At 27.5% G+C, this 25055-nt stretch overlaps 2 protein-coding genes across 2 annotated transcripts; both read left to right on the top strand.

The window, feature by feature from the left end:
- Positions 1-6768: 6768 nt before the first annotated feature.
- LOC132930750 (glutamate receptor ionotropic, kainate glr-3-like) lies at positions 6769-14920 on the top strand. The gene is made up of 10 exons (XM_060996783.1): positions 6769-7050; positions 7173-7324; positions 8854-9189; positions 10895-11010; positions 11404-11574; positions 11665-11888; positions 12793-13001; positions 13462-13584; positions 13666-13814; positions 14039-14920. The coding sequence occupies exons 1-10, from the start codon at positions 6903-6905 to the stop codon at positions 14319-14321; spliced, it is 1911 nt and encodes a 636-aa protein (XP_060852766.1). The 5' UTR covers positions 6769-6902; the 3' UTR covers positions 14322-14920.
- A 4603-nt stretch (positions 14921-19523) lies between these two features.
- LOC132929997 (glutamate receptor ionotropic, delta-1-like) lies at positions 19524-20992 on the top strand. The gene is made up of 5 exons (XM_060995655.1): positions 19524-19641; positions 19827-20038; positions 20329-20454; positions 20522-20670; positions 20746-20992. Exons 1-5 carry the CDS (start codon positions 19524-19526, stop codon positions 20990-20992), a joined length of 852 nt encoding a protein of 283 aa, XP_060851638.1.
- Positions 20993-25055: the final 4063 nt, after the last annotated feature.

The raw sequence follows: 25055 nt of genomic DNA, 5'->3' as shown, positions 1-25055 counted from the left end.
CCTATCTTGTTCCGTAATCTGTACATAATCATAAACATTTATAAAGATGGCAATTATTGCTGAAAGTTAGAGTTAAATATAAATGTATATACTATATTATAATAGTATATAATATATAGCTGATGTGAACTAGATATATTATGTACGGTATACGCAGTAACAGTGTTTTAACTATAAATTAATAGGTAAATTATTGTAATATATATTATTATGTCAAGCTAGTTTTACAGAACAAAATTTAAATATATTAAATATGGTATAATGATATTTTATTTGGAGCTAAAATAAAAATATTTTTTGCATAAATCATATTTTCTTCAAAAGTTACCATTTTTTAAAATAAATTATTAATATCTGATTTTTATAATTTTACCAATATACGTATATGTGTTAAAAGAAGCTAAATTACTCCAATATTTAAATGTTCATCAATTATGATACTAAGTCACTTGCTAAAACAACTGATAATTTGAGTGAAATATATATTTTTTACTAAATTATAATATTACTCGATGTTCACGTTTTTGGTTTAATAAGCGCAGGGAATACTATTTGTATATGCTTACTGAATAGATAATTATAACGTATTCCGATCACTTATATATTTTGACAACACTTGTTGAGAATTCAACTCCCGTCTATTACTTTTTCTAATCCCATGTGTAATTTGTATTAAATGGTAATAAAAAATATTTTGATAAGCTTTTCGGGTCATTTATGACTCCTTCAAACGCATTGCCGGATAAACAATTGTTTCCAACGGTTAAAGCAGTATACAATTCGTTATAATATGCTACTCGAATGATGATATTATATTTGCTTAACACAATCGTCCTAAAACCTTATCGCACTGATGACGGGGAGAAGGAGAAGGGGAAATGAAAACGTTGCACCAACAGACATTTCAGTGTTTCACGTAGTTTTCATAGTTACGATCATTATCTGCACTATATTATATTATACTATTTGCGATATTAGTGTATTATACTTATCCATACTGCTGATCAGATTAACACAAAGACGTATTTCATGAAAACGAATAGTGCGAAATCGTGACGCATTTAGCTTCATCGTATAATTGCACAGCGAACTTATACTGTTACCGGCCAACATTGTCTATACTATACGAAGATTGTTACTACTATTATTGCTATTATTATTATTATTATTATTGTCATCGTTATTTATTGTAGCGCGGGAGTATGTTTAGTGATTATTGCAGATGAATTATTGAAAAAACACGTTGCGAGTAAACTCCAACGTAGCGATTATATTGTTAAATTTATTATATACACATACACACGAGACACACACCTCGTATGTATATACCGACTTATACTCGCCAGTCGCAATTATTGCAGTTAATCTCGTTTAACACGTTTATTCGGATCGATCACTTTGCAGTGTTCAAACCGCAGAATCATTCGTTTTTTTTCTTCACAACGTTTAGTTGACATTGTATTTTTAGAATGGTACTTATATTTTCCGCAATGGCAATACCTACACAGAAATCGCACGGCGCAATAACAAGCTATACTTACGGTATGTATTTATTACTTTATAGTATATATATATTGTACAATATATGATATTATATTAATCAGAAAAATATTATTATTGTTTATTTGTCATAACTCGCCGTAACGTCGTTTATAAATCATCAACAGTTTTTTTCCCCGATCTGGAACAACATATATTTTATATTAATCAGTCGTTAATATTTGAAGGTGGAAGAAAAAGCCGGCGTCACTAGAAGAACCGTCAATATCCGCGGACAACCGTCGAGGATAACGATTAGTGTGATTTACAACACATCCTATCGTCATTGGCCTCAAATCGATAGGTTCATATTTTATACATATTATTATTATTTAATTATGCGTTTAGCCTGCACCGCAGTACCCCCGGGCGGTTTAGCACACCACGACACTGCTCTGAATGTACATATACACGACTTGCTCCCGTCGACAAAAACATAAATACTATATGAGAATAAGTTTCACAATAAAAATATGCATCACCGCCGTTCGACGTGTGTGCACCGTGCGCTCTGTTCTTTTAAGCGGCGGCGGAAACAATTTTCAGTGGAACAATCGCGCGTGCGCGTTGGGAGCTGCCGTGCAGTCGGATAAATCATTATCGGTTATCTCGAACGCGGCTCCTCGTAAAATACGGATATCGTGATGTAGTATACACGAGTGTCAAAAAGAACATTACGACCGAGGGGAAAAAACACTCGCGCTCGTTCGTTTTCTTCCATTATTAATTTTTATTATCAGTGCTTTTAATGTGTATATTATGCGTCGTGTGAGTGGAAAAAAAAACACGCGTGTCTGTAATAATAATATTATTTACGGACGCGTTTATATTCTCGTATGATAGGGAATATATAAGGCTGGCTAAGAAGCGACCATATAAACGCACTAGCACAATATACTATATTATATAATTATCGTTATTATTACTATTATTTTTATTATACACGAATATTCGACTCTCTCGAGTTTTCCCATTGCCGTTTCCACCGTCTCTCCGTACTCGGGCGCGGACACCAAACACTAAACGATTATATTATATTATCAATCCGAAGAAAGAGCCGAGTCTCGCTCAACAGCCGCACCACACGAGCCGCATTATGATGATGTGTAGTGTGTACCTACCTCTATATCGTCGGTGCTTTGTGAACCGATTGTTATACGTCTTGTGCATTTCACTCCGCCGCCGCTTGTAATTCATCTTTATAATCGTAGTCTAGTTACGTATTTCGATAATTAATTTCAATGCTACTATGACCGTCGAGCGGTGGACAAAAGGAACTTTGGTAATTGTATACACATGCATATACACACGCGCGCACGCACAAACGCACCATATTATAACATAATATTATAGAAGAGCGTGATGGCAGCTGGAATCATCGTAACGCGGTAGTGTATAGGTCGTATATATAGGTCGTATATGAAACGATTTAACGATTTGAAAAAAAAAAACGGAATTTGTGACGGACGAAAAAAATGAAAAAAATTTTTACTATTATTAGTCGAAGTCGATTTTGAATTTCAAGACCAGTTCGCCGATAATATTGTGCAGCGTGTATTGCGAATTTATTATTATTATTTTTTTCAAACGTTGTTTTCTCAATCGAGAAATGATTCATATTTTGATTTTAATGCGTACACCTACTATATAATATTATTATTATATAAAATAAACACAGAAAGAGAAACATAAAGAGAGAGAGAGAGAGAGAGAGAGAGAGAGTGAGGGAGAGAGAGATAGAGCGCATAAGGAAGAGTGAGGTGGTTGCAGAGAGTGCTACTGCGTACAGCAGGTTTGATGACAGTATACCTTAGGTGAACGGCTATACGGCGACAGACTACTACTACAGTGCGCATAATAATATATAACTACCACCTTAAATATAATACGCGAGATGTTTGTTTTCCTCATCCCCATCACCCCCACCCATATTGCCGAGACTGTCTGTATTGGTTTATTAAATTTTTTTTCTTACGTGTTTTTGCTCTGTGGATACTTGATTTTTGGCTAGCAGTCTGACAAACCGGTCGACGGTTATCGCGATATGATTTACGATAATAATTTTCATCCGTGACATAAGAGGTCTCGGGGACAAGACGTATTGTTATAATTTATTATTATCAAATGGGTACATTTTTTTAACGCCACAACACGATTTGCAGTCTATACGAATCATTTATAGTACTGTACTGCTGCAGCGATGACGAAGACGATCTGTTTTGGTGATTGATGTTTTAATATATTATTATAGAGTAGGTATTAGAATATTATCGTTATTATTAACAGTAGAAATAATTTTTTATTTTAGTTTTCCGTTAAAAGACAAAAATGTGTAAGAAAAATCGTATTTCACTGTTGTATATTGCAGTACCTATATAATATAATATCATTAAATTAATGATGAATAATAATTTATTTATAATAATATCTGCGTATATACTCGTATTATTGCAATACATAGCAACATATTAGCCGACATTGAATTTATTATATTTTAAATTATGCTTTTCGGGAACAAGTATATAATATAATAGCATGTAATATGTGTAATATATGTGACAAGCGTGTATATGTTACTCCGGTGGCTGTATTTTTATTTAGTTTAGTTTAACTTCCAATAAGCGATGCGAAGAATTTACGGGCTTACATGCAATTCTGTTGTTGTTTTTTTTATTTTTCAGATTTCTAGAGAGGGGAGGGTGATAGTACTGTAAATATTTCATACAGCGACAGTATAATTCAACGGAAGTTCGTTGTGAAATATTGTCAAAATGGCAAAATTGAAATTTATTATTTTTTGAGAAAATTGCAAAACTAAGAAACTTTTAAACGCCATAGCTACAATATATATAATTTTAATTGTAAATAGTTTCAACATTATTTCACGTATAGTTTTGGAATTAAATAGACATAATATATACAATATTAGCCGCGATCCACGAGTCATCGTTAATTAACATTTATCGTCTTTGAAAATTACTTTTTTTAATGCGCGCCGATGGGATGAAATATTAGTATGATGTTGTAGTATACAGTATTTTAGTTGTACTTATTTGACACTTGTAATATTTCAATTTCAACAGCGTCTACATTATAACATTATACGTAATAATATTTTTAATTTTTGTGTTGTTTCTGTTTGGTTCGGATCACCCGACAATGGCATTATAGCGCAACTAGACTACTATTAAAGGGATACACAGATTATTTGTATACCCTTAACTTTAAAATGTGTAACCTCAAAAATAAAAAAAATATTTCATTAAAATTAACTATTTTGAAGCAAATATCAACATTAATTACTTAATTAGAATATTTTGTTCTATTATATTGTAAGTATATTGAAAAAAATAAGTATGTACCTATAAATTATTATGTTTCGAGCTATCTGTGAACTTTCACATTTTTTACGTACCCCCAAAAATGTTGGTCTAATTGCGCCTATGGACAATGGTCGTACATCTTTTTTTTTAAGAGTCGACCGTATTTGGTAAAGCGTTTTTCCACATTTTTATGCAAATCCATTTTTAGTCTATAAAGGGATAACTATTAAATAAATACGATATTATACATCTAACCGAACTGAATTTTAATCTACGAATTTAATGGCTAAAAGAATACTTTGAGGTTTTTCAAACAATTAAAAAAAAAACCTACAGAATGCAACTGCTGAGTAGCGTTGTGACGGGCAGCCATGTGTCAGCAAGAATTTGTATTTTTTGGATTTTTAATATTAAAAATGTCGAAAATAATCTAAAAGCTGTGCACAACCAAAGGAAATTTAAACAAAGGATTATGTGACAATACAAAGTGATTTTTTTTTATATAACTACGATAAATCTTAAATGAGTGGTTTTATATAGGTATTTTGGTTTATCATCATATCATATAGCTATTCATACAATTAGTGGTATATACAAATTTGAAACGATTAAAAATGTTATATACCTATTTGATCATATTTTATAATGTATAAACAGTAATAGTAAGATAATAAATATATTAATGATATGCTGTGATATTTAACTAAATTAATTTAACTCCGTTAGTATAGGCAACACAACATTCATGAATCTTTTGCAACATTTTCCGTTAACAAATAATAGGACACTGTCAAAGAAAAAAATATTTATATTTTAAGTAAAAATAATTTTTTTTGGAATAATGTTTTGCATGATAGTTGTATGGGATATGTAAGATATTGCATAGTATTGAAGTACCAGTACTAAGAATTGCTATTAGTAACCCTTGGTTTGTGATTTAACAATTATAAATGTTAAATTAAATTAAGTTTCTTGGAATTAAATTTGTAAATTGGTCACATTAATTATTAAAAGAAAAAAATGATTTGTTTGACAAAAAAATCATAAACCAGTCTTAAACCTATTAATGTAATAGTTTATCAGTATTAGTTAATCAATGTAAAAGGTAATTTTACAGTAAATACACCTCTAATATCACTAGTCTAATTTAAATTGTTTAACTGGTATTCAAGTTCAAATCAATTTAGACTTAACTAGGTTAAAAACACTTGACTAACGTATTTTTTTTTTTTTTTTTTGTATATATTTATTATATTTGTACATTTTGAAAAACTAAATCTTAACTTGATAAACAAATTTATAATAATAATTATATTGTTATTTTAAGGAAATAATTATCTCTGCGAACGTGTTTTAAGTTGAATTAAAGGTGTATTCTAGATAATAATAATTGACGTACAACTTTTTCAATTTATTATTAAACTGGTTTTATTCAATAGTGTAGATTTATAAATTATATTAATTATGACATATAATGGGTTAAAATATCTAAGCAATTTTTTTTTAACGATACCTGAAATATTTTTTAATCAAGAGTTACTAAACAACAATACAATAAAAATTCAATCTCTCAGTATATTATACAGTGATATCATTTTTTGGTAGTAGACTGTTTCAACAAAGTGTACTTCAATAATGTAAAACTTTATTGTAATATTGTATAGGTATCTATACTCGTACAATTCATAAAATAAATAAAAATGTAATATTTATGTTAATAAAATATCGTACATATTACTCTTTTTTAAGCGTATCCTTTGATATAATATGTGACATAAATATGTTATCTGACCCCCCGTTTTAATATATCTAAATAAAATATTGACTAAATACCTATATTTTGTTTCAGGTGAATCAGAAAAAAAAAATTAAACACGCGACTCGTGACTTGACTACTATTCTTCGAACATTTTATTTATATTTTAGTGATAGTCTATTACCATTATTTGACTAACAAAGTATGCCATTTGTGTGCAAGGCAAGTTGGGAGTCCGAATCGATTGAATTTTTTCATTTGGTTTATATATTTAATCGTTTAAGATGCGAAATTCTGTGGCATTTTTGTTTTGTCTTGTGGTGTCGTCATTTAAAACATCGGCCGAATACGATGGTTTAATAAACGCGTTGACCAGAGTGTTTATTCATAATCACGTACAAACTGTAACTGCTGTCACGTGTTGGCCCAGAGGTAACATATTTAAATTTTTTTTTTTTTGTCATTGTTTTAAAAAATTTGAAGATCGATCTGAATGGCAAAAAAACTAATATTACGCCCATATGTGCAAATTGTACGAACTATACATTCCACAGACGCAAACAATCGACTACTATTGGCACTGTCGTCGGCTGATATATCAGTGAATTTCCATCCGTCCGTGATTCCAGTGCACGAGACTTGGTATAGATATGGAATTCTGGTCGATGTGTCTTGTGCTCAAGTTGCGACCACTCTGTTTCAGAAGGTATACTGCTGTTGTATAATAATAATATTATTATAATAGTATCGCTTTTATACGCATATACGTATGAGTACCACTATCCGCACTTACTGATTACTTTAGATATGATGATAGAATACTTAATTTTCGTCTAGATTTGCATTTTACAATAGTTAATTTGTATTAATGCTTGATGTGCTATTGGATTTTTGACTGAGTAATTTTATTAGGAGAGGCATATAACCAGGAAAGCTTATTTTGTGTCAAAACTATATTAAAGAATAAATACGATAAAATATGTATAAAATACAATTAGTAAACAATTATCGAAAAAAATATATGTAAATTATACAACGAGATTTATCTAAACATTTATGTAGATTTCCATAATTTTATTTAAATCTTCGGTACCAATTAAATACTAATTAGTTTATTTTTATAGATACAATGTAAGTACTTAATTTATATCTAGATAATTTATTCAGACATCACTCAACACTGCGAATAGAGGAGATGTATGTTTAGTACACAGTTTCGTATTTATGTGTTCCGTCATCGTGTACATAGTTTTCTACGATTTTGTATCGACTCCGCTAGCTTATTGTCCATAATAATAACTTATCTATTCTGCCAAGCATTAAATTTAATATAATATACAAATGTGTTAAATTATAACCTTTAAGTGATTTTAGTTTGTTTGTTGCTTAACGTTTTTTTTTTCAAATAAATTATACTAATTATATTCTAAATTCGTTGTATAAAGTATATATATTATATACGTTATGATACAGGTATTTTAAATAAATTAAACATGATATTAATACATAATTGTACATTATTAAATTCAACATTATGATATGTTATAAATTAATTATTTTAATAAACAATTTTAATAATAAAATGTATGCAGTTTAAAACGTATAACTGGTTTCTACCATTTTTATAAATTTAAGACTAGGATAAATAATCGATTTATAGATAATACCATCTATGAACAGTGTAGCAGATGAAGTTAATAGACATATATTATATAATATAGATTCATATTATTTAATGGACAGTATCCGATAGAGTCAGTATATACTTTTTTACATATATTTATTAAAACAGGATGCTTCGGTGGAATTGATCACGTCGATACCTTTAGAAACATTATATTGATGAGTTTATTACGTAAAATATTGCATTTAAATAATATACGATTTTTTTAAGTTTTTAACACATTAAATAAAAATATATTATTAATTTCGTATTATTCTTAAGATACGATAGAATATCGTAATCAATCTTTTCGATATTCTGATGCAGTATAGGATTTAATATGCAGATTATACGTTGCACTTTTAAATGTCTGTTAAAACGCTCGTTATAGTAAAAATAGCTTTATTCATAGACTTAACATGCTTGATAATTAGTTTTATAAAATTACATACCATAAACTGATGAGGGCAATCAATTCACGTCATTATAAATTGTATTTAAAAAAAATAAAGGTAATCGAATCATAATGGCGTTCCTACCCATAAATAATATTATATTTAATGCGTTCGTAGGCTTCGAAACACAGACTATTTAACATGCAAAATGATTGGATACTAATAAATTCACGGCAAAACGAAAGTCACTCGCGAAAGACATCGGCGATTGCGCTCGAGACGTTTGAAATGCATTTAAGCGAAGCGTACGTTCTACCAGAATCCAATGTGTTCCTTTTTGTCGACTTCGCCGGTGGGTGGGAAATATGGGAGGGTTTCAAAGTCGGTAAAATGGAAAGAATCCAAGTGAACAGATATGGAATGGTGACAACCGACAAGCTTAATTTTGAAAAAAATCACTCCATCTCGTTCAGGTCCAACCTACGAGGTATCACATTGAAGGCTACTACTGTGGTGAGTAGATATCGTATTACGTTTCTTACATAGTGCATATAATAAGAGACACGTGAACCAAAACAAATCAAAATGAATACAGTAGAATCCGCTTATTTGGGACACCGCATAAAGGGGACAACCGCTTAATGGGGACAAATTGTCATAGTCCCGAACGGATGTATAAGTTTAATGCAATTTAACTTCGTTTATCCGGGACAAACCATCGGTTATAAGGGACAAAAATAAAATCGTTTAACTAGATATTTTGGCCTAAATTATCTACGTTCTTATCGAAACTGTAATTATCTAATCTTTACGGCTCTATTATATTTTATATACGCACGTATATGTACATATAATGTACATAAAGGTAATGTATATCTTACGTCAATTATGTCAATCATTTTTTTCTATTACCACGATAAGAGTCAACTAGCCTACGTAAAAAATCGAAAACCTTTAGTTCACGTTCTTTCGTCGATGTGTATTAATGTATGTGCGTTTTTATTAATCCCAGTTGTGTTAGTACGTAACAATGTCTCGTAAAGATTTAACATTGATTGAAAAAATTTCTATACTGGATAAAATTAAGGCTCAACCTCATACTAGTCTTCGTGAGTTAGAGAAATTAATAGGCACGTCTAAATCGGTACTAAACCGATTGAAAAATAATGAAATAGCTATTCGTGAACAATATGAAAAATTAAACGACAACAAAAGTGCACCTGTAAACAGAAAAAGAAAACGAGAAGGCAAAGATCCCGAAGTAGACAAAGCTATGAACGAATGGTTTTCTGCTGTTACAGAACGTGGTGTTCGTATTTCGGGCCCCATGTTAGAGCAGAAAGCTGAATTTTTTTATGTATGTACATATATGTATATGCACTTTAATAGTTTCGGTTTATTAGTTATTCGGTTAATCGGGACAGTCGGATAATGGGGACAAATAGGTCACCGCCCGACGTGTCCCAATTAAGCGGATTCTACTGTACTTCAAATGTAAAACAAAAACATCACACATAAAATTTAATGAAAAGGATTAATAATATCAGTGTACATCACACTGTAGTTTTTCAATTTTTTTTTACAACTATTAGACTGGATATTTTTAAAATCAATATTTTTTTTTAGAATTATAGTAAAGCTTTGAATAAAAACCATTATATTTTTTTTCTAAAAAAAAGTATACAATTTATTAGTTTATATAAATTTAAAAGGGTAAACAGACCATTTATTGTCCAATTTTTCTGATGGTATTACGTTTATATTATTTGTATAATATATTTTCATTAATTTTTTTCTTACAACCTATTACATCAAATTTAATTAAATATTATATTTAATTATCTAAACTAATAAGCTTACCCAGAATCTCATTTCGAAGAACTTGGATTAAAAATTAAGTTTTTGTTATTATTCTTATTAATCTCACAAGTAGTGACTGTTTTGCTTGTTAATTATCAAGACAAAAGCTAGATAAAATAAATAATTTCAATTAAAATTAAAATTAAACTGTAGGTGTAAAAAAATAATTTATATAAATAGATATGGATGGTTGGGGGAGGTGTTAACAGATAATAATACAATTTTAATAAAAAAACAATATGTAATGCAAATGTATGTATAAAACACTTAGATTAAATCATTTCTCAGACATAAGTTCCATAAATACATTTCTGACGTTCAGTATTATTTATTTAATTTTGTCACCATTTCTTGTTAGATCTCGGAACCAAACAAATTCAAAGGATTTTATCCATTTGCTGACACAGATTTAGACACTTTCGCTCAGATGCACTACGATTTGAACATGATTTTACAGGATCAACTTAATTTTAAGTAAGAAAAACGTATTGCAAAATAAACAGTAAAGTATTGACGAAGATAATATTTTTTTATATAATATAAGCTTAGAGAGTTAAAGTTATTGTGTGTTAACTATTTATTTATTTATTTATTAACGAATTGTCCAATTTCAAGTACATTTACAGTAGTGACAATTGAAACATTATTAAAACTTAACTTTTTATATATTATTATTATTTATATATACAAGTAAAAAAGTATTTGCTTAGAATTTAAATATCAAAATGTGTTACTATTTTAATATTTTAGAAATTTAGTAAAATTATGAACAAAATATAAATTTTTTTATAGAATATTTGTATTATAAGATAATTATATTTTTAATGATAATAGTAGTTTTATATACATATTTTTTTATGTACATAGAATAGATCTAGGTATCGTCGATAGTTTTGGCTGGAATTTGGGAAACGGATCGTTTAGTGGGCTGACGGGTCAACTACAGAGAGAAGAAATCGATTTCGGCGGCATTGGTTCATTCATAAGAAAGGATCGAATGACTGCAATTGACTATACCGTAGGGACGTTCTATAGACAGTAAGCCGATACAATGCATTGTTGAAACACTTTGCTAGTGATCATTTTTATATACCGAGATTTTACGTAACTATTTAATTTTGATTGTAGGCCGGCGGCGTTGTTTAAACAGCCACCACTATCCAGCGTCCACAACATTTGCATTCTACCGTTCAAGTTTGAAGTGTGGATGGTAACGCTTTTCACATTTATCGGATTTACGATTCTCATCGCGTTCTTGTCCCGGACAACCCGTGCGTTTAAGAAGGACGAAAAAGAAACGTTAAACGTTTTGGACTCGGTTACGATCGTGCACGGAGCGATTTGCCAACAAGGTATATGATTATTCCAACTCATATAATATATACGTGTAATTTTACATTAAAAGATTTTCAGCACAATTTTTCTTTTCTCGCTCAGATCCACGAGAAATATAGATAAAATGCGTTCATGTAAAATCATTATTTATAACTTTTAAGTAATTATTTATATCCTAATTATAAGAATAATATTTTTAAAGGTTTGCCTCAAAAATAAAAAGTCTCTTTAAATTTAAATAATGGATAGTACGTTATTTTTAGACAATATTTAACGGAATCAATATATTATGTTATGACATCAAAAAAATTATTATCTATCGTTTTTTCAATCGTTTATATTAGCGTTAGGTACTCTAAGATTATAAAAAATATAAAAATATTAGTTTGTATTAATGTGTTTTGTGCATGTTGATCGTGTGCTAAAGAAAGAAAACAGTTTGCTTATACATCCTGCTCTTAACCTATCGCGATCATTCAGGGGTCCGTGTCGCTTGAACTATATTTCAATGATGAACTTTTCTGTACCTGAGGTTGTAACACTAGGTGATAGTTATTATTTGATCCATCTCTGCTTACTCGTTTATTTAAAGGATTTTTTAATTTGTATTATTATACTTACTGAAATGTACACATACACGTAATAATATTGTCCTACTGTGTGTCTGTGTAGGTGGCACGCCAGTCAGCCAATGCACAGTTAAAATTATTTCTCAAAATCACAGAGCTGATCCCCAATCAAATATATCTGTAATGTATCTGTTATCGTCACACATTTGACGCCTCTTCCTTTCCGCCCAACTACCTAAGCATGTATAATTCTCATCCGGTAGATTTACTCGAAACGACATCGCGATGAATATAACAAAACGTGATATATAATTAATAATTATACACAATAAATAGTGGTTTTTTTTGACAGGGTACACAATGAATCTGAACGCAGGGTCCATACGAGTTGCCATTTTCGTGTTGTTTTTGACTGCGGTATTTTTGTTCACGTCATACTCGGCCAGTATCGTTGCATTACTCCAGTCACCCAGCAATTCGATAAAAACCATTAACGATTTGGTGGAATCGTCGATGACATTTAGCGCACAAATCACTCCGTACAGTCGTGTATACTTCGACGTAAGTATAATACGTTTTACAAGCATAGTAGTAGGTAAGCATATATTTTATAACAGACCCAACATTTTTTCCTAAGTCATAAACAAAATTGCAAAACAAATTATTCAAGTATTTAGAGTGAAAACGTTCGTCACTATATATTGTTTTTTTATATTTCTTTCTATACCCTATGGAATTAATTTAATTGCAAATTATGTTCTAAAAGCTTAAACATTTATTTGTTTTGATCCTTTATAATATGTTATCTCCCGTCTTTTTCTCATTCACTCAAACTGGCGAAGGTGTACCATTTTTTCTTCTCTTATTTTCAGTCGTCACGAAAGTTATTTATCACGAATACATTTTTATATTTAAAATATAATACATTCTTTTTGTTTTTAATCGTGGAACGGTTTAAATAAATTATACATATAATACATTTTTAGTCGTGTATTCTTACAAGTGCATTTTTATATTTTAGGAATCTGACGACCCACTTTTACGAAAGCTTTATGATAAAAAGATGAAATCTCACGATAAAGATATGTATACAGAAGCTTCTACGGGAATAACTAGAATCCGAACAGAGTTCCATGGATTTTTGGTTAGTCGAGTCTTAATAATTTAATAATGAGTTGGTCTAAGATGTACTTGACTACATCTAACATAATCGTATTGTTTCAAGATTGAGGTTGTATCGGCGTACAAATTAATTAGTCAATTGTGGCGAGAAGAAGAAAAATGTGGTATATCGGAGATTCAACTTTTCAAATTACCAATACTTGCATTAGCGGTTGTTAAAAGATCTGGATATAAAGATATTTTAAAACAAAAGTAAGTTATCAAATAATATTATCAGTGTTATATAATATTAATTGCACGTATCATAATAAAGTTTAATCTGCAAAAACGTACGCAACAATATTATAATAATATGTTGACATTATTGTATTATATTTAGCCATAAAGGTATATTTTATATTGTATATTTATTTTATTTCCTCTTTATTTTTTTTATAATAAATGATATGTTATGATTAATAATAATAACATTTAAGATTAATGCAACAACAAGAGGTCGGACTCAAAAATCGAATCATAAGACGATGGATCCCTGCCAAGCCTATGTGTGATTCTTCAAACCGAGCCAATCAGTTTGTCAGTGTTTCTATAAAAGAAATCTATCCCATGCTTCAAATATATGGATTTGGATTATGTATTTCGATCATAATTCTATTTTTCGAAATTGCATACAACGCGTACACTTGCCGAAGCAAAACTCTGCACATCAATTCATATTTAAGTGTGTTTCGTTTTATGTATAATAAAAGAGACTCTTAAGTATAAGTATACAATATTATTAGTATCACGACATATTTGATATCATGTTCGTTATTTCCAATCATTATCCGTGTAGAATTACGTTCAGCAGTATGGCCCATTAAATTATTGAAATTTCCGTTTTTATGATATTTTATTTATGTAAAACTTATCTCAAGTTTATCGGCCGTGATTTTTTAAGTATGCCTACATTGTATTTACATCGTTAAAATATACGTACTAATGTATAAAATGTATTACACAAGTTTAAACAATTAGAAAACTATAATATATTAATATATAGTAACATCGGTGAACTATTTTAATTTAAAGTAAAACGATTTTTTTGTGATTAATTTACCTACCTCTAAAAATGTCATATATAGTTAATTAAGTTATTACGTAGGTATAATATATTATTATTATATGTATTTTTTATTATCGCTTAATAATTGGGCATAATGTAAAAATATTGTAACGTTAGTTATTATTTTTGTGTGTAAAACTCTGAGACGATACGTTAAGGAAAAAATCGAACGCGTTCAATAAAATGCAATTGGCAATCACTACGGCATGAATAATATTGAATTAATTGCATTATTCAATAAAATACAAATATAAGAATTAAAATTTTTAAAATTATGTTGTTGGCTAAATGCTATTAATATTTACCAAATTGAAAACGAAGAAAAATTATATTAGCCATTAGCCGAGCCTAAAGAAAAATATTGTATTTGCATACATTATTATTGTAGTCCTTACTCCTTAACCTAAGAATTGAAAAATACTTTTGCCCATAGTAATTTTAGTAATTTTTACTTTCCATATAAATAAGAGTATTACATTTTATTTTATTGTTCTGTACCGGGTATAGTGATTGTTAAATTTGTAGTATATTATGTTAATGAATTATAAGAAAATTAATAGACAATGATATCAACAATTTATTCAATTTATTTGTAAGAGATCAGTATATTATACAAAGTAAAGTGATTGAAAATCAGTATAACATAATTACTGATACATCGCTTAAAAATTTTCACTTCACAAACATTTTATTCATACATGTCAATATCCTAATGTTGCTTAGTAAAAACAAATATTTTATCATTTTGAAATTCTGTTCATAATAAAATTAAACAATTTATACCCGAATATATATTATTACTAACTTAACTACTTGGATCAATTAGATTATGCTAGGTTTCTATTAGTATAAACAATTATAACTAAATTACAATATAAATTTTTTGTTTTTAAATAGTATTAAATCGTCTAGATTAGTATTTACACATTTCATTAAAATCGGTTAATTATTAAATACAATACATTTGTTCATAAATTCCGATATTGTAATGGAATATTTAGTACTATAGGACGGCCACCTCTTAATAGCGGTCATTATTTATGGTCCCTTCGGTGACTGTTAATCGGAAGTTTCACTGTATTATAAAATAACAACATCTGTAATGTTAACCATTAGCACGGTGAATAGAGTGATGTATTTAGTAATAAAAAAAAAACAAATAACACAAATAATTAATTTTTTGATAGCATAATAACATACAACTATACTGTACTTAAATAAATTGTAGTGGTTTCAGAGCTTTCTTATATATATATATTGTTATAATCCTACTTAAAGGTTTAGCCATCGTCTTCGATTTTCTAAAAAATTTACCCAGAATACTCGTATAGTTACTAACTCTTTCTGTTTTTTTAATTCAAAACATGATACATAAAAAGCATTTTGGACAGATGTAAAGTACTTTAACGTTTAGAATGGAAACAATGTTATTTACGGTTTTAATTTACAGCGCAGTCTTTAAAATCAATATCTGGTACACTAACAATTATGCTAGCATAGAATTTTATAGATTGTTCAAATAAAATTATACAATTATAATATGCTTAATCTTAGTAACTATTTTTTTCTTAATTTCTGTAATTTCTTCACGAATTCTTACGTTTTTTATTTCTAGTACCTGTAATAACTGAATATTTAAGTTTTCTAATTGTTCCGAGAAGTTCAAGTTAGGTACTAGTATATTTTACTGGTTGTGACAGAATTGTTATGGAAATATAAGTACTTAGGCTTATCCTGGTTATATTTTGTGCATGCTTGATGTCTGTAGCCGTTTTACTCTAATTTTCAAAAATGTTCTTCTCTCGACCGTTCACAGTAATCTTAACATTTCTAAAACTTCTTACATTTTAAATTGTCTTCATCGAATATGACATATGTTATCATCGCATATCACATAAAAAAATCTTATGTAATTAACTAAAATACCTATTTTGGTAACACATTTAGATAAGAGCACTAATAAATACAACCGTCACCAACAAGAACTAGGCAATAACTTATTACAACTAATAAGTAATAACTAATATATCATATTATTATTACATAAACTGAAACTAAAACAGAATATTATAACATTTATTTCCAAGAATCATTTAGGTTTCTCATAAATTGTAAACAATTATGTTAAATTAACCTTACCTACTTCAAACACAAATACTTGAAATAATTTTGTGTTGTTTGCCAATATATTAGTTTAGTTATGTGGACATTATCGATCGAAATATCATATTCACAAACAGGAATGTTAAATAACATAATATTACTTTTTTATAAAAATCTTAACTAATATGCGATAAAGGTCTGTATGTTTATAAATTCGCTAAAATCGTAATTAGAAAATTAACTAACGATATGATAAATATTATTTTTACTCGAGTAATATTATTTTTAATTTCGATCATTCAATTTACATCTCAAAACGAACACAGTGATCTGATAAAAGTTATATCGAACTTTTTTATCCAAAGACACGTTCAAACAATTACTGCTGCTACATGTTGGCCAACGGGTAATTGAAATATCACTGAAATCCATTATGATTCCAATTTGAATGAAATAATGTATGGTAAAATCGTTAAATTATTTTTGATAGATGTAAATGAAGAACTATTAAAGGCATTATCGACAATTGACAAATCTTTGAGTTTTCATTTATTTGCGCCTCAGACATACGCCACGTGGTATAGACATGGATTCATAGTTGATTTGTCTTGTGATAGGACATTAAACTTCATGCATAAGGTTTTTACCCACATAATATATATTTTATGTTAAAACTGCAGATATGCACATACAAATATAATTTATAAACATATTGATATTAATTAATTAGGTATTAAATTATATACATTATAAACCGTTTATTATAGTAATATCATATATTAATTATTAGTTATTTAGATTTGGCATTCCTAGAAATGTATGTGAACGAAAAATCATTAAACAAATTTAAAATTATATTGTAAAATCCCGTACTTACTATATAAAAAAGTTTAGCTATAAATCATTAAGTACATTTTTAGTAGAAATAAGTATTTTTGTTCAAAGAAATATGTGTATATATTATTCTATACCAAAAAATGTATCGGAACTTTTATAAGTATCTGATATATAGTTCGTTTTAATATAAACGCATGCTACATTAATTAATTTGATAATTTATATTGCCTTTTTGCGTCAACTATCGTTTTTATCATAACTATTTATAAAACAGTAATAATTTGAGCAATAAAAATTGTTTTTATGTACTCGTACTTGAATTAGTTGAACTTAATAAATTATTTTTTGTTTTATTATAGTAATAATACTAATATTACTTAGTTTATTTTGAAAATGTTTAAATACTTAATTTTGTTGTTCAAAAATTATGCAAGTATTATAGTTTATTACCTGTAAAATCCTCTCGAGACTTGCCATCCCTAGTTATATGTTTTATTTATATAAACTTTATTTATTTTTTATTTTTTTATTGCCTAGAACTAAATTTATAATAATATAAAAGATATTTGATGACACATAATATTTTAAAGGTAACTTAAACTTACTTTAAGGTTTGAAAATATATTTAGTTTTATCATTATACAATTTTAATATCTTTATGAATAGAATAGTTGTAATAAAATTTAAAAACTTTGTACTTGTAAATATTTTATGAATTCGTTGATTTAATGATGCTTATTAATAATTATTGTTTAGTTATCAAATGATCGATTATTCAACTTGCAAAACGACTGGTTATTGTTTAACCAAAATTCAGTTTCAAATACAAATGACACCTTGAAGATTGCTTCGGTTGTTTTTGAGACATATTTGGGTAAATCATACGTGTTGCCAGATTCTGGTGTGTTCTTGTTTCAAGAAATCAGAAATAATGTTTGGGAGATTTGGAGTGGTTTCCGAGCAAGTAAATTAGATACAATTCGAGTTTTCAAAACAGGTTTGGCATCAGAATATCACATTGATATCAGCGATTCGAATGAACTAAGAACGAATTTTCGAGGAGCTAATCTAAGAGCAACTACTGTGGTAAGGATGAATCCAAGATTATTTTCGTTCATTATTTGTGAATTTTTACGTATAAATATGTATTATACATATACTATTAACATTTAGTTAGTTTTCGTTATTTCTCACAGATTTTCAATCCATCTGAATTTGTCGGTTTCAATCAGACAACAACTTCCGGCTTGGATGTATACGCGTACATGCATTATCCAATGATTCAAATTTTAGCTTACCAACTGAACTTTAAGTACTGCAATAATATTTGATGGTTGTTTATAAATTGTTTACATTTTTATTATTGATATTATTAGTTATACCATGAGTATAACAGACGATCATGGTTGGTCATACGGCAATGGTTCTTTTTTCGGTTTAACTGGCATTTTGCAAAGAGAAGAAAGTGATTTTGGCGCTGCTGGATCGCTGATGAGACTCGATAGAATGACAGCAGTTGATTTTACAGTTGGAACGGTTTCTTTAGAGTAATATAGTATATACCCATAATAGTTAATATTGTTATTGAAGATAATAATTCTGTTTGATTTAAACAATTTAAGACGATTAATCACTAGTTACACAATAATATTAGTTTATTTCATTTAACAAGGTAATAATCATTAAAGTATAATATATAATAAGTCGCTAATAATACATTTTTTGGTGAATACTTTCATTTATAAGTACTTTATAATGCAACAGCAAGTAAAATATTTTAAATAATTTTATTATAATTATTGTACATTTTATTTAATTGCAGAAGCAATATATTATTCAAGCAACCTATGTTATCGAGTATCACTAATATTCATATTAAACCGTTTAAACATGAGGTGTGGCAAGTTACTTTAATTATGCTTATTGGATTCATCTTGATTATTCTATTTTTAAATAAATTCAAAGCAATTCACGGGCAATCATTGAATGTGTGGGAAATTATAGGATTAGTTCACGGTGCTATTTGTCAACAAGGTAAACATTATTTAATTCGAATCATCAAACGTGAACATCAACGTCCTTTTTATATTGGTAAAAAAAAAATGAATATAACACTTTTGTAAGTACTGACTACTGATGAATATGAGTGACCTTCTCTATATTTAAAGTTCGTTTATCTTTAAACACATACAATTTAATGTTTATCTATACGATTTCAGGTTCTACAATTGTCTTAATTTTGAATTCCATAAAAATTGTAGTTTTTGTATTATTTTTTACTACTTTCTTCTTATTTAATGCATATTCGGCTTCAATTGTGAGTCTATTTCAGTCAACGAGTTCCTCAATAAACAGCGTAAAAGATTTATACTACGAAAAATCTATGACAATGAGTATACAAATTGCCACGTACGCAAAACCTTATTTTAACGTAAGCATACAATTTAAATAATTATAATATTTTATCAATGTGATCGATATTATCATAATACCATTAAATCTTAAATAATATTTTATTTTATAATATATTATAAACTTTACGAATTTTATTAATCTCATTGAGTATATTTTATACGCTTAATCGATTTACATTGGTTTAATACATATTTTATTTTATTTTCAAGCTATAATTTTTTTTTTTTAATTAAATAATTTAGCTTGTAAAAGAAAATAATTTACCCAACGGTGTTTTAATATTTCAAAATGTAAAATGTGTTATAGGAAACGACAAATGAAATATTGAGAAAACTTTATGATATGAAAATAAAACCATATGATGAAAGCAAATCATTTACAAATGCATCAATGGGAATTGAAAGGATTCGCACAGAATTTCATGGGTTTATGGTTGATATTTTTTATTACATTATGTCTCTAAATAAAATGGAGAAAGTTATTTTTTAATTTTATTCAGGTTGAAAAAACGTCAGCTTATCAAGTCATTAATAAAAAGTGGAGCGAAGAAGAGAAATGTGGATTATATGAAATTCAGCTGTTCAAATTACCTGTTCTGGCTATACCCGTGGTTAAGAAATCTGGTCACAAAGATGTATTTAAACAAAAGTATGTTTTTGTTTGTGTACTCAAATTATGACCATTTTAAAATTAATATTTGTGTTACTGTTATAATATACAAAGGTTGATACAACAACATGAAGTTGGGATTAGAAAACGAGTAATTCAACGATGGACGCCACAAAAGCCGTTATGTGACTTGTCGAAAAGAAATAAGAAATATGTCAGTGTATCTATCAAAGCAATCCTTCCAACAATAATGTTGTTTGGTTATGGACTGTTAATTTCATTGACGGTGTTTATGTTGGAACTAGCATATTATTATTTTGTGAACTACATTAACAGTAGAATTAAAAAGAGCAGACAATAATGCTACAAATATTAAAAAAAAAAAATTATATCTTATAGCAGATCACATGACGTATGATAAATAATTGAAATATTGAATAGTATTTATAATAATAATAATCAAGAAGAAATATTTAGATGTACCTGTAACTACGAGTAATAAAATTAGTCGCAATAGATATTAAATTTATTTTAATTGTCTCTATACTAAAAAAAAAAATACATCACTTACAATAAAAAAAAAAAAAATAGTTTTTAAAATATATTTAAACCACTTATAATTGATATTATTTATGTAAAATCATCAATTTTAGGTTTTATTTCTTTTTTGTAAAATAGAAATATTTTTAATCAAAATGATATAGTATAATAATATAACTATGTCAAAACTATAAACATAGATTTATAATTCGACGAAAACAGTGTATATAGTGAAATGACGAAATTAATAATCTCATAATTCAAATTGACTCTAAAAATAATCATTGTAACCAGCTTAAAATATACTTTATTTCCTTTCCTTTGATGTCTATATAATGTAAATCATTACGTCAAATTACTACATTTTTTCAATTCATGAATTAAATAAATTATGAATAAGAGGAGAATTTATTATCAATGAAATGTAATGAATTACATCATACATAATGGTATAACAAACATTGAAATTGAACAACAATAATATGCGTCAATGTTTAGTACTGAAACCTTTTCAAATTTGGATCTACTTTCAAACTGTGACTGCGTAACCGTATACGTGTTGGCTGTTTGATGGTAAATTGCACCTAGCCAAATGTTATACTTTTACAGTACATTTTTATTACAAATATAATATATATGCAAATACATTAAAAGTCTAGAACTTTCATTGTACAACGACATATCTATGTGTTTCCGTTCATTCATAATTAGAATACGTCACATTAGTCATTAATGTGCAGACACACACGTATCGTAGTTTATCAATTCATTGTAACAAATTAAACACGATTTTTCTAAAAATAATTTTATTCATCTTTTCTAAAATACCCTGCAAATAATTTAATTATTTTTAACTGTATTGCAGTCATTTTAAATATAAAATTATTCTGTAAAATAATAATTGAAAATTGTATAGGACTATAATAATAGTAGAATAAAACGTACAAAATTATTTTATATTATTGAGGTGGTCATGATTAAACAAACATGACATCACAAGTTAATTTTAAAATTACTAAGATCGTAAATATTATCCATTTTTTAAAATTTGAAAATCAAAATTGATTGTAATTTAGACATATCCTCTCACATACATTATAGATTATCAACTTTTATCATATTATCAACTGAATTTTTATAGTCACTAATCAACAATCCATTTCAGAACGAGACACGTAAGACTAGCTTGGCACGACATGACTTGTCGGCAACTATAAACAACAATATGGATTGATGTCACCATTAAATCAAATTCTGTGAAAATGAATTTGTTAGCATTTTTCTGTGCTATATATATATATAGTTTGATCTTATGATAAAATATTATCACATTGAATCGTGGATTGATAAAGTCCAAATATTCATATACTCGCTTTTCATAGAGTAACTTCATAATTTGATTAGACAATTTAAGGGATATTATAGTTTATTTATTTCTTTTTTTACTCATTAACTATGATCATTTTAATTTCAATACTGAATTTAAAAAAAATATTGAGATAATAAAATTATGTGATGACCGATAAGACATCACAAAAGTAATCTCACGACACTACTGTAGCCAAATAGCCTATACGAAACGCCGTGTCGTTATAAGGAATTATGACGGAAATGCAAAGAATAATAATATAGATAATACATGAAAAATATAATATTAAACGTAGACCTCACTTTGTCAAATTTTAGCGCAATGATCCTTCTATTCTATTGTAAAATGTATAATAACGCCTAAACCGAGAATTAACCAATTAACTTGTCATGAAGAAGATTGGCAACGTCGCTCAAAACTACTAAAACTAATAGTTCTTAATTCCTATAATAATTTTTTAACTAATCCAAATGGTTTTTAATAGTGTTAGTTTTTTACAAAATTAATATAAAAAAACATACATATTATATTTCATAAAAAAAAATGTAAAGAGTAATCAAAAGTTCTGATCTGAAAATGTACAGACAAACAAAGGATTTGAGATGAAAATAACAAAAAATATATTTTTTAAAACTTATTTACAGTAGATATATCTAATATCTTGACTAATTAATAACTTTTTATAATCTTATCTTATTTATGATGCTCATTATCGAGTCTTATAATTGTATTGCTTTATAATGATGATAAAATGTGTTTCGTCGTCAAAAAGATTTATGCAGCTTTCACGATCATATTATATTTTTGTATCGTTAAACTACTTATAAAATACTGAGAAAACAGACTCATTGATAGCAATAATATGTCGACGCCTAGTAAAAAAAAGCAAAAATTAATTTGAAAGCATGAATAATAAAGTTAGGTCATACATCGATTGTTGCATTTAATTTGAAAATATTGTCGTTTCTAGAGTAGACGATTTACGAAGAACAAAATTGAATAATCCGATTACATAACATTTTGATAGTAAAATATATTATATAATATTTTATACCATACCCATTCGATTAAATGGATATAATACCATACCAATATAATAAGTTAATTTTAAAATTGATTAATTAAACTGGTTTTCAGCATACTGTGTAGGTATATAATATATTATAATATCTTATTGCCATCAATATAACTACATTATTATTTATTATACATATATTATATTATACAATAATATTATACTAGTTTAGTTGTTAACTTTATGTATAAAACACTGTTAATTGTTATGAAAGAATAATTTATTATAAGTATTGCCTATTAAATTAAAAAATATATTTAACGATTTTTTTTTTAAACTCGGTATTCTATATATTCTTAAACTATATATATAGTAGTAGTATTATTAGCTATATATTACTGTTTACATTTTTAGTTTTTCATACAATTATTTTTATTAAATATTATAATCCTAAAAAATATTATAATTAGATTAATTTATTTATTTAAGTCAATTTGTTTGGGAAAAAAAAATTAAAAAATTGTTTATTGCTTCGATATAATAATATGGTCCATGACCTTTTCGTGTAGTTGGTCAATCACCTATATATATTGTTTTTAACCAAAAATAAATTGTTGTAAAAAAAAAAAAGTATATAAATGTTATGTTATAAGGTAAAATTATTTCGATAAAACATAATTTATAATTTTTATAGTGAAATAATTATACATGATTTGGGCTAAGGAAAAAAATAAAAACTACAACAGAATATATTAATCGTTTTTTCGAATAATAACGCTTTCATAGATTTCTGGTCAATACATTCACTAATTTAGTTACAACTATGTGTGCCGTTTTACAAGGTGAAATATATCATAATTCAGATTTAATTAAATTCTGTATAATAAAAACACATTCAATAACATACAACCAATTAAATTAGTTGTGAAATACTTAGCTGTCATCGACAATGAATAATGATACGCATAAATGTATAATGACATAATTATATGTCATAGCATAATAATGATCGCAGTCACGCATTTTACAATATGTCATGATATATATATATATATTATCGACGGAACGTATTATTCGAGTATCTAAAAAATATTAAATATGCCAAAATAAGAAAATCGTATTAAAGCTATACGTGGTTTTAAAACTTTTAATCATACCATTGATAGGTATAATAAACCAACTATACGTGTAAACTAGTTTTTACTTATTGCCGTAATCGATATCCGACGGCGTGTTAAGTTAATTACTTAAGGAATAAATGCGAGGAAGTTGTTTTATAATGATTAATCGTTTAAAAAAGACGTCGTAGATTGATTGGTAGATTTAAACAATATTCTCAATAAAGTGAAAGTCAGCTCATAGTCTAAATTCCCAATGATCTGAACGTCGAGAGATCATAAATATATTTTCCTGTCTAATAAATTAATATCATCACATAGACGGTATTTATAAACTAATATAGTTTCATCACAACATTTTCGATTTCTCTTTTTCGAGTAC

The sequence above is a fragment of the Rhopalosiphum padi genome, chromosome 4 (genome assembly GCF_020882245.1).
Source record: "Rhopalosiphum padi isolate XX-2018 chromosome 4, ASM2088224v1, whole genome shotgun sequence".
NCBI classification, from domain to species: domain Eukaryota; kingdom Metazoa; phylum Arthropoda; class Insecta; order Hemiptera; family Aphididae; genus Rhopalosiphum; species Rhopalosiphum padi.
This window is presented reverse-complemented; position numbering and strand designations above follow the sequence as displayed.